At 36.7% G+C, this 12657-nt stretch overlaps 1 protein-coding gene across 4 annotated transcripts in view; it reads left to right on the top strand.

Annotated features, from left to right (window-relative positions):
* The window catches only part of RELN (reelin), a 3085913-nt gene that overhangs the window by 1779016 nt on the left and 1294240 nt on the right, over positions 1–12657 (top strand). For all 4 annotated transcript variants that reach the window (XM_044088524.1, XM_044088525.1, XM_044088522.1 and 1 more), the window contains exon 20: positions 7720–7956. In XM_044088524.1, coding sequence (XP_043944459.1) covers positions 7720–7956 — 237 coding nt within the window. The remainder of the gene's footprint in view (positions 1–7719; positions 7957–12657) is intronic.

Here is a 12657-nt window from a genome sequence, read left to right as displayed (position 1 = left end):
TTTGAGGCAAATAGAAGCACTCTTTAAAATATGCAGTTTCAGAAAGTCTTCATACCATCCTATACTGCGAATGCTTAGTAATATTGATGATGCACAAAGACACTAAAATCAAAACACAAGTAATACAAGGGTCTACTACAACCATGTGAGCCCCATGCACTTGAAACTCACTGTCTCGAATCCTTGAACTCAAGCATCTTGTAGCTCACATAGGCTGCTACTTGCACTGAAACTCGAACATGGGTTCAGGAATGCAGCTGTCACAGCTTACATGGACACATTATTCCAGTCCAAGCAAGATAAGTTCAGCAGATGTGGTGAAGGAATGGGTGGATGGGATTGTCTTTTAAAGCACCTGTTGGGAAGTGAGTTTTATGGTTAGGGAGTGGGAGGGAGGTCTTAGGGTTAAGGAGCAAGAGGGAGTTTTTTGGTTAGAGTGCAGTAAGGGAGATTTAGGGTTAGAGTTAGGGTCCCAGTAGGGATAAACAGGTTTATTGGGTAGTGTTGAGAACTAAGTAGTTACAAGAGATTGAATTAGTGGGAGTGGAGTTTGACCACTTGCCTGCTCAAGTAAGTGGCAGCAAGTGCGTTGCTAGCATGCAAACATAATGCTCAACTAACATGAAGGGAAAGACATATATTAAACTATTTCTAATATTTAAAGATGTCAGAATATTAGAAATCTTTGAATTAGAGGAAAAGTGAACTAAAAACAAAAAATAACATTTTCTGACTGCCTAATACACATTCTAGTAGGGTACCTAAGAAAGTTAAACATAAGTGCAGATATGATGAGCAGAAAAATATGACATAACAGTTGCATTTCCATATACAGTAGAGGGAAGGTTTCCAACTAGAATCACTGTCCTACCAAAGTCAATGTCTGTGTTGTTAGAAATAATTTTCTAAATAATACATGGGTATCTCACTAAAGAAAGTTCAGAAGCACACAGACACACACATACACACATGCCAGCTTACTCACTCTGAAAAGCGAAAAGCGTCCATATTCCACAGCACAACTATGTCCACTCCATCTTCAGTCAGTCCTCGCAGCTAAAGTAAACCCATCAGCAGAAACTGTCTCTTTCTCCCAGAACATAAGCAGTTCCGCAGCACAACTGTTTCCACTCCACTCCATCTTCAGTCAGTCCTCGCAAAAGAAAACCCATCAGACCATCAGCAGAAACTGTCCGTTTCTCAAACCGTCCATTTCACTTCCCGCTCATGCCATGCGATGATGTCAGCATACTATTCACCCGTAGTCCACTCTGGAATTTAAATTCCTGATGCAAAAACTGGTCGCAAACACCTGTTGCGTCTGTGCGATGGGACGGGATGCAAAGGGCGCACTTAAAGAGGAATGCCCGCCCTTTAAAAAAAAACTTTTTTTATGAAAATAAAACGAATCCCAGCTAGCCGATTCCAGGGGGGGGTGCAAGTGCACCCCCTTGCACCTGCCTGCAGGTGCCCTTGAGCCCCCTCAGTTTTAACACTGTGCAGACACTCTGCATACCTCTGTGAATCCCAGACTTAGTCTATTTTTAAGGTTATTGATAATTTTATAGTATTATAAAAAAATTAACAAGCACAGCTATTTGTCTAGTTCCAACCTCATCACGAGTGTTAAAAAAATATAAAAAACAGAGAAACTAGTAGTCTTAACTTTGTTGATGAGCTCAGTCACAATAATTTCCAAAAATCATGAAACCCAGGTAGTGTTCCAAAGCAACAAGCCTTTATTTGTCACAAACAAGTGATCCTCAGTAACAAAAAATCAGAAATATTTTAACAATGTTTAATTATCAGCTTTTATATACTTAGAAGAGGGTCTATTGTCAGCCATCAAATGAACCAACCATCGAACACCTGAATATCAGACAATAAACACTCACCAAACTTTTATTTCATCAACAGACTAAGTAACTACTTGTCCAACATTTCCCTGTCTCACACATGTAAGTGTTTCAAATCCCTTTTCTCCACTGTAGTGTGATCTCTGAGTTGGTGTATATAGTAAGGGTGTGTGTGTGGGGAAGCCCCCCAGTTAGGGGATGTGTGGGGCAAATCTCCTCACCTTGGTGGGTTTGTAACACTTCCATATGAGACGAGGAAGTGTTGGACAAGTAGCTTCTTATCCTGTTGATGAAATGAAAGTTTGGTGAATAAACTGTCTTTGTTTATTGTTCAATGTTCAGCCATTTGGTGATTAGCCTATTTGATGGCCAAATATAGACTCACTTACAAGTACTGTAGGTGTGGAAAATATACATATTGTTTAATTTTAAACCAGCCTACAAGCTGGTTTAAAATTAGACAATATGTATATTTTCCACTCCTACTTCTAAGTATATAAAAACTGATATGTTTAATGTTGTTAAAATATTTCTGATTTTTTGTTACTGTGGATCACTTTTCTCTGATGAATAAAAGTTTGTTGCTTTGGACTACCTAGGTTTCATGATTTTTGGAAATTACTGAGACTGAGCTTATCATCAAAGTTTAATGGCCACTATTTTCTCTGGTTTTAATGCTATAGTATTGTTTCAGTAATGCAATGAGGGTTATACACTGATTAGGTTTATAGTTTTGTTACCTGTAATGGTTTCATGTTATCAATACTGCTTTTTTGATTCTGGTTATTTATTTATTTATGTATGGTTAGTAATGCTGTTTTCTAGTGGGCCAGTTGATGTTTTTTTCTGTTATTTTATTTGTATATGTTTGTGTTTGTGCATCTGGTGTTTTTTTTTTTTTTCTGGAATCAGTGTGCCTGTATTTTTTTGCATACAATGTGATGTGTGAAGCTTTTTTTTCCTTCTGTTACTGTGAATGGGGCTGAGTTACAGTAATTTATGAGATTGGGAGAGTGGTGATAAATGCTTGATAATGCAGTTTGATAAATAAAATATCTGCATTTTGGCTCAGATAAACATTCTTATTATTCACCTTTGTCAGTGAACAATGGAAGACTAAATAGACACGCACACACACACACACACACACACACACACACACACACAAACACACATACATGCACATACTCACTCACATAACAATCTTCTTCTTCTTCTTCTTTCGGCTTTTCCTGGTAAGGGGTCACCACAGCGGATCACCTTTCCGCTCATGATTGGCAGTGGCGTTTTATGGTGCTGAGTTGCCAGCCCGGCACCCAACCTTCCACAGAAGGCACACACATGCACGCACTCACTCCTAGTGTCAATTTAGAGTATCCAATCCACCTACAGCATGTCTTTGGGATGTGAGAAGAAACCGGAATACCTGGAGGAAACTCACGTAACCACAGGGAGGACATGCAGACTCCGCAAAGAAGGCACCCCAGCCGAGAATCAAACTGGAGAACCTCTTGCTGTGAGGCAGCAACACTAACCACTGCACCACTGTGGCTGCCCACTCACTCACTCACATAACAATAAAATACAAAAATCACATAAAATGATGCTGAAGTTTTTATTACAATTCTCCTTTTCATGCCTGAAAACTGTCAGTCACTTCTACGTCTTGAGTGCATTCATACTCACATATGGGAGAGCCTGAAGAGAACCATGAAGGGAATTTGGTCCTTCTCCACCATCTTTTCACTGACACAGAAACATCAGGGGTGCCTTCACCCCAGTACTCTGAGGGAGTTGACTTTCCCATCACCAAACTGGGCCATATGCATTTATTGGAGAACTTTCATTCCCCCCAAGCTATGGAACTTCATGGCAGCATCTAGTAGGGGAATACTCTAATTAAACCTATCCCCATCCCATTGCACATCTGCTCTGCCTGCCAGTGAGATGAGGGCTTATGAATCACTTTTGCATATGTTGCCATCTCCAGCAGTAGTGGTGAGCTCTGCTTGGTGCATCTGTATGCACGGCATGACCCTTCTTGGTGTCAGTTTGCATTCCTCAACCCTAAGATGAGTGATCTGGCCTATTCCCATGACCTCACACTGACTGCCCAAGTATATAGATCGCTAACCAAACCTAAGTTGCCTGAGTCATGGTCAGAGCTTTATTTCTGTATACCTTGGAACCAATTACTTTTCATGTATTTTTGAAGAGAATTATCCTAATAATCTGAACAAAGAAATAAAAAACTTTAAGCAGATTAATTTATCATAGTCTAGAAAGGAACTGTGTTCTGGAAAGTTTAGTCAAAAATAATAATCTGATGAAAGCTTAGATGACTATAGCTGTAAAACAACAATCTGTAATCTAAATGAATTTGTCATATGTATGCATTTTGTTCTCATTAATTTTTAGTCTAACTAGCTTTGTGGTGATGAATACTGCAATAAATACCCAATAATAATTTTAGAGGTTTAGGATGTGAAGTTTTCTAAGAGCATCATCTGAAAAGATAATCAGTCTGAGGGTAACTAAGCTCAGGGTACATGCTGGAATATAAAATATTTTGTTAGCATGTTACTGGAACTTAACACTGCTCGGCAATAAAGAGTACAACCTAAGATGCCAGATCTAAATACTTTTAATTTGCTTCCAGTATTGGGGAAAAATAGAAAGCAAGTAGTGTGGTAATTATCTAGTAATATTCTTTGATATGTAACAATTATATTATAGGGCTTGATTTTGTTGTAGCTTTATAGACTGGTGTACTTCCTGCAGGTTGGACTGTTCCTATCTGTGTTAAGAACTATTGTAGGAAGGATTGGGTCCAGTCATCAAGTTTTGTACAATACTGACACTAAAAAGTTGTCAGTTTGCAAGCTGTCATTAAACATTTGCAATCCCTTGCAGCATGTAAACTAACTGATAAACTTTTTAATGTAGTTAAACTACCTTTAGAAAACAGTTTACAACTTGTCTATAAGCAGCCATGATCCGTATTGCCTAATGACATCTTCACAGCAGGTAAATTATCAAATTGTTCTTTAAAAAATGACAGTTTACAATCCTTAATTAAGTAATCCTGATAGCTAATATATGGTGGAGGGCATTCAGTTGTTCTTTTGCCCAGAGCACAGAATTCCCATGTTACAGTTCTGTTTAATAAATCAACATTTACCACTCAATCGCTGTTTTATTGTATGCCAATTTGCATCCGTTATATAATGTGCAGATATATATATTTTTTTATTCACACCAGTTCCTTCTCTAGGTGCTGAAATATGTATAAAGTATCAAAATGATTTACGACAAATTGACAAATGAACTACCCTACTTGGTTTTACAATAATTTCCTGTGACATGAAAGAGTAGTCACAACATTCACAGCAGTTAGCTTACCCCTGTTTAAATCTGTTCACTTGATGAAGATAGTTCTGAAGAAATTAATTGAAAAAACAGACAATCGTTTCTCTGCTGCTGTTTTACTAGCTCAGTGCTAATCTTTGGAATGAATTCAGTGATACCCACATCAAGCTTGAACGTTTTCATGCTTTGTCTTGAACATGTTGTATTCATAACCTCATTTTTAAGCTAGTAGCTAATAAATCTTGTTTGGGCCAAGAGATTATTTGCAAACAATGGTAAGCATCACGTTGATGTATGTATGAACCAATGTTACCTGTACTCTGAAGGATGATGTTTCCAGAGCCCAAGAAGACTGAAACAATTCTGTGTATTTAGTTAGGCAGGATAAGAGGACATGAACTGAATGAAAATTTCTCTGTAATATCCATATGATCCTATCCCTGCCTTATAAATCCAAACAGCACAAATTATACATGACTAAAAATTATAATAGAGAGAAACCACGGCCAATATCTTTCCATGAATTCAAATTTAAGTCTGGTAGCTATAATATTTAAAAATTATTACACAATATATGAATGAATTTGTTGCAGAAAGTATAAAAACCAGCACTTGATAAAGAAATCATCTTGGGCCTGAATAAGCATACTGCAGCTAACTGCAGAAACCTGTGGACATATGTAACCACTGTGAATAGCAAATGGCACTAAACTCTTTCTTCAAGTGCACATATGTTTACAAAAACAGTTTGAGTGTACTACTCATGAAACTCTCTTTGGGGGTATACGTAATAACATTAAAATATTTATTAAAGAATTACATTGAGCTGCATATTAACTAACTAAAAATCTGCATAAGCTGAGTTCAGTATATAACACAAGCTGCATATTTTCTTTCACATAGCACAAAATAACCTCTGAGAGTATTATGTTCAGGCCTGGGAAACTGGTTATGATACAAAACCACCTTAGATCAGATTTTGGGGCATTGTTTGATTACATCAGAGATTTATACTGATAAGCATCAGTTGTAATTCAATTTTCCCCGATTTCTGAAGACATCCATAGTGTTGCCTCTAAATGTTATGCTGTACCTCATAAAATTTGTGATTTGTTTTTTATAAAATACTGTAGGTTAAAGTCAGTACATAATACCAGACATTATACATAGTTACAGACTTCTTATTTGTCACAAAATGCAATAGTCATCCTTTCATTCTACCAGCTGTAAGTGAATACTGTCAAAAACTGCTCTTGATTTTAGGCCTTTGTCCTTGAATATTTTTGGCTTTGTTCTTGAGTATAGAGAAAAAAAGTTAAAAGGTATGAACCAGTTTATCTGAAAAGGGTTGAACTATTAATGCAACATGAAACATTTAGTTAACTTAAGTTTCTGTATTATTCAAGCCAATATTTAGCTAGGCATGTGCAGAACAGAGAACAGAATAGCAAAGTATTACAATTTAAAAGGAACATGGAGACTGATCATAAAAGTAATTTGTCAACTTCATCAGGAAATATAGTATCAGATCCTTTGCTATCCATATCAGATACTAAAGTATCAGAAAACCACACAATGGATTTTATTTTTTTATTTACATTTTCTTAACCACATTAGTCCTATTAGGCCAATGGCTTCTTTTTCAGAGGACCCAAGGTGATACTCATACTGACTAGAGGAAATTTGGACAGAGCACTGGAGAACTTCCTCTACTCTTTTTGATAAGTGTGGTTGGATCTTTTGCAGCCACATGAGCTACCAGCAATTCAGACAGATGGATCCTTGTTTTAATGTTTCATCCTTAGAATGAGACATTCAGGAGTACAGCATCTCCTCTATTTACTCTCTGTGTGGGGTTGCTAAGGTTTTAGGGATGACTTAGAGTACCTACTATATACATATATGAGTATGAATAGCTGAAGTAGAAATATATACGTATGTACCCAATAAACTATATAAACACACTTCTAAAAATAGTACATTGGCTTTTTGGTAATAACACTACCTCAAAACTCAAGGGTCCTAGGTTCGGTGTGTGGAATTCTTACCAAAATGCCAATGTGTTATTTGAGAGCTTTTTTTTTTTCCTGGATACTTCAGATCCCTCCCACCTTCCTAAAGTGTTCTTGTTGATTGGCTAAGATACTTTTTCATCCATGTGTTGTACTACTCTTGTCCTTGTGGCCCGTGTCAGGGCTGAAAAGGGTCTGACAAGGACAAATTCACTTATTTAATTAGCAAATAAGTAAGTTAAGTTAAACTAAAACAAAGGGAAATTATTAAGTAAGGACATAAATGTAAAGTACTCCATCAAAAAAGAATTCTGAAAAATATGAGATGTTCAAAATGTATATTTCTAAAATTAATTATAATATTTTGCACACTGTGCATATTTGCTAAAATTGTATTAATTCTAAATATTTAATATTTACTGGATTGAAGTGCACATCTCCTAGAAGGAATTGTCATGGGCTCTGTTGTCTTTGTCTTTCAGAATTGTTTCAGTAGAGCTACCAGAAGATGCAAGACGTTTTGGCATACAGTTCCGCTGGTGGCAGCCATATCATTCTGGTCAAGGAGAAGATGTCTGGGCCGTGGATGAGATCATTATGACATCTGTGCTGTATAACACAATTAGCCTTGACTTTACCAACCTTGTGGAAGTGACTCAGTCCCTAGGGTTCTATCTTGGAAATGTGCAGCCTTATTGTGAGCATGACTGGACCCTTTGGTTAGTTACAGTTTTTTCTCGATTTTATTTTTTTTTTTAACTTAAATTAACCACAGATTTCTATTTCATTACGTGTTTTCATATTTGTCACTTCAGTACATTTCTTTTGCATATAAATAGAATTCTTAGAATTTTAATTTGGATTACTCCAGGTAATAACTAACAATAATGAAAATCACCAAACAAAAACAAATAATAAGCCACACTATTCTGCACCTTAATTACTTTGTATTTAAACACATTTAAATACAAAGTAATCAAGTTGCAGAATAGAGCAGCTCGTTATTTGTTTTTGTTTACTCTAGTCTAGATAATATCTGAACTGCATAGCGGTTCAGTGGTCGTGAGCTTTGCTTTACCACTGCTGGAAGCAGTGGGGGTAGTCCTGACATCCTGTTACCATCTGTGTGAAATCTGTGTAGTCTCTTTCTGATTTCATGTGCTTCCTCCAAGAGTTCTGTTTTCTTTCTGTTTCCAAAAAAATTGCAAGTTGACTGTTATGCACAAATCTATGCATAAGTATTACATAGTCCTTGCCTTGGGGTTAATGTTGTGGCTCTAAAAGGTTAATAGTGAATTAGTTCACTTACCCTGTTAACAGAAAAAAAGGAATTAAATTTAATAAATAATCACTGTGTAAGCAAACTGGAATCTCGGTTCATTTTAATCCCCATCTGCTGAGAAGGCTGGTTTCATTCAGTTTTATTTTTGAAATGGTCTTGCATCCTTTCTATCATGCAGCAGTATTTTTCTGCTCAAATCTGGAGCACTTTTTTCTTTTTACTTTCTGATTCTACTGACAGTCTCATGAGAGATTTTTGGTACAATGTGGCTGGCAGCAGCATTGTGCTGAGTGTGTCTTGCACTTATGCTATATACTACCTCACTTGAACAGCCACTTGACATCAGTTTTAAGCATTTTCATACATGCAGAACATAATGAGGCTGACCCTCATGTCACTGGCTGGCTTACAGTCACAGTCATGTATCCTATCCCCCCAATACTTGGCTGGTGACAAACCACTTATTTCATTTTCTTTCTAGCTAACCCTGCATCATTTCAATCGTCAGTGCCGTAGACCGGCACATGAATGTGACAATTTTATGAGGGTAGTTTCTATGAGTCCCCAAACCTCTGAAACTGTTTTATTGAAAACCTACTTTCAGTTAAACCGACCCCCCCCCCACCCACCCATTGTGCAGTGATAGTTAGTATATACAAAGTGATGGAGCATGGGGAGTTTCCCTCCACATTGATTTGTGGCAAGGATGCAGGGGTCCCCTTGTAAAAAAATGCTTTATTTTACATTTGTTAAATGTGATTTTCAGCAAAACTGTTTTAATGGTTTGGTACTCAGAGATATTCAATTTAACAAGTCATCTTGAAATTGCATGCACTCTGTTCCCACACCAGTGTGCCATTTTATCCAGAGCACAAATATTTAAGAATAATAAACATGCACATTGATGAGTGCGAATAAAGGAGTAGAAGTTTCCAGCATTAAAAAACAGTTTTATGTCTAGTAACCTGGCAGCATTTAAATAAAGTGTAAGAGCGAAAATACATACTCTCACATGGATTTAAACTGGCAAACACCACGTAGCATATGGCTGAGAACTTAACTTTTGAGAGGCGCCATTTTGCCCATCTCAAGGACACTATATTTCTCATCCACAAATATACATATGAAGCAAAAAGGGTGTAAGTGGGAGAGAAAATGGATGGCTATATTAAAAGGTAAAAATGGCTGATACAGTTACAGGGTTCTAGTTGATGTACTTTAGAGTATCTGTTTCACCTTTAAATATATAAGTTTTAGAATATATAGCAGAACAAAAAGTGGTTTTGCAGGTGAGGTAGCAAGGTAATATGGGGATACACAGATTACAAATGGCTGAACATACCTCTGTGGTCTCCATTACATTTGAAGACAATATGTTTCAGCACCTAATGAATGATTACCATTTATTAAGACTGTAGAGTAATATGATTTTAAAAACTGAATTTATAGTAATTAGGAAACCGCCTGTGTGGTGATCAAGACTGAATTGATAACACACACATGCAAATGCAGAGAAAGCCCTCTGCTTAAATACTGCTAGAATCACAGAAATAAAATGGTAACATTATCTGTCATTAGGGACTCAAATTCAAGACTCCCAGCATACTGTGCTGTTGTCACTGCCAGTGTACCATCAAGAGCCTCTGGACAAACAGGTATTGAGATTTAAACTTTTAGCTAGAAAACCCCAGTGTGGTGTTCAAGACAGAATTACACACACACACACACACACACACACACACACACACGCACATGCACACACACACACACACACACACACACACACACACACACACACACACACACACACACACACACAGCACAAATATAGAGAAACCACTGAGTGATACATAACCCCCTCCACCAGCGTAAGTGATATAACCTCATTATTCTGACATCTATACATTAGAATCAAATCACTACTTGCTCAACGAATATTCCATAGTCAAAGGCTTCTGCTAATTCCATGATATTTGACAAGCCAGTGTTTATTAACATCCAGTTTTTCAACTGATCTGTTGGGTAGTAGTTGTTGACCTAATACCCTCACAAACCATTTCCCTATAATACTTGCTAAATTATAGGACAATATTTCCATACCAGTACTACTGTTGCTTTTTTATTTTGATTGCTTCCTTCCATTTCTTGGACACAAAACCTGTTTTGAGAGAAGATTGAGAGTTATGTCAATAGGGCATAGATGTAATGGTATTCTTAAAGTAATAATGATTTAGACCATCAGGTCCAACTGTGGATATAACCTTTATCGTCTCTAAAGCTTTTTGCCCCATTTCCATGGAAACCTTTGGATAAGTATCAATATTATTGATCTCTATGTCACAAGAAATATTTTATTATTATTATTATTAGTAGTAGTAGTAGTCGTAGTAGTAGTAGTAGTATTAGTATTATTAGTATTATTATTGTTGTTATTTTGTTGTTTTGTTATTATTATTATTATTAGTAGTGGTAGTATTAGTAGTATTAGTATTATTGTTGTTGTTATTATTATTATTATTATTATCTCCAAAAATGTATCTTAAAATATTTTATTCCTGATAATTTTCAGATAAAATGGCATCACCAGCTACTATAATAATATTAGATTGACATTCCTTGCCATAAGACTTAAATGTTTAAATAATGCCTTCATGTTACTGTGTGTTCAGCTAGCTTGATCTCGTAACTATGTTTAGTCCTTCTAAGCTTTAATTAGAAGCAGCTTTGTCTTTCTGATGTCATAGCTCACTTGTTCATACATGGTAGCTTTTTATAAAATTACCATTTTATGTGTGTGAATGAGAGGGAGGATAGAGGAATGGTGAGGATGCAAGGAGTAGAGGTGGTGAAGGTGGATGAGTTTAGATACTTGGGATCAACAATTCAGAGTAATGGTGAGTGTGGAAGAGAGGTGAAGAAGAGAGTACAGGCAGGATGGAGTGGGTTGCAGAAGAGTGTCAGGAGTGATTTGTGACAGACGAGTACCAGTAAGAGTGAAAGGGAAGGTCTACAAGAGGGTAGTGAGACCAGCTATGTTATATGGGTTGGAGACAGTGGCATTGACAAAAGGCAGGAGTCAGAGCTGTATGTGGCAGAGTTAAAGATCGTTAAACAATCTGGAATATATCGCTGATTGATTAGTATATTTTCTTTGCATTTTAACCTTTCAGAGTTCTGCATTGTATTAATTTGGCCTGACTGAACTATTTTGTAGCCTGACTGAAATATTTTATATATTTTCTGGCACTGTTTTCTGCTTCACATCTGTCCTGAAACTGGCTCCCCCCTATTCCTGAGGTGGAGTTTATAAAACTGGTCTAACAGCTTAGTGTTATGTGAGAGCTTCAAGACTTGCTAATTCAAAAATAGTTTCTGTTGTAAATTCCTTTATACACTGTTGGAAACTGCTGGCGTGTGATCCCTAAATAATCTAGGAATATATTACTGATTGATTAGTATATTTTCTTTGCATTTTAACCTTTCCGAGTTCTGCATTGTATTAATTTGGCCTGACTGAACTATTTTGTAGCCTGAATGAAATATTTTATATATTTTCTGGCACTGTTTTCAGATTCTCATCTGTCCTGAAACTGGCACCCCCTATTCCTGAGGTGGAGTTTATAAAACTGGTCTAACAGCTTAATGTTATTTGAGAGCTTCAAGGCTTGCTGATTTAAAAATAGTTCCTGTTGTAAATTCCTTTATACACTGTTGGAAACTGCTGGTGTGTGATCCCTAAACAATCTGGAATATATCGCTGATTGATTAGTATATTTTCTTTGCATTTTAACCTTTCAGAGTTCTAATTTGGCTTGACTGAACTATTTTGTAGCCTGACTGAAATATTTTATATATTTTCTGGCACTGTTTTCTGCTTCTCATCTGTCCAGAAACTGGTTTTCCCCTCCCCCCACCCTATTCTTGTGATGGTGTTATAGTTGGTGACTTGGCAGTTGGCCGCCCCTACTGTAAATTTGATCTGGGACACCCCTCCCAGTTTAGTGTTAACTCTACTTAATCCAGAGAGAACATTTGGGAAGGCCAACCCACTTAGGTTCTTAACCTTGATTTGATTTATTTTCTGCCCCTCCTTCCTCTCTCCTTGCACTTTACTAATAAAAAAAAAAATTGCACTTTA

The sequence above is a fragment of the Protopterus annectens genome, chromosome 11.part0 (assembly GCF_019279795.1).
Source record: "Protopterus annectens isolate FY-2018-M chromosome 11.part0, PAN1.0, whole genome shotgun sequence".
Taxonomy (NCBI): domain Eukaryota; kingdom Metazoa; phylum Chordata; order Ceratodontiformes; family Protopteridae; genus Protopterus; species Protopterus annectens.
This window is presented reverse-complemented; position numbering and strand designations above follow the sequence as displayed.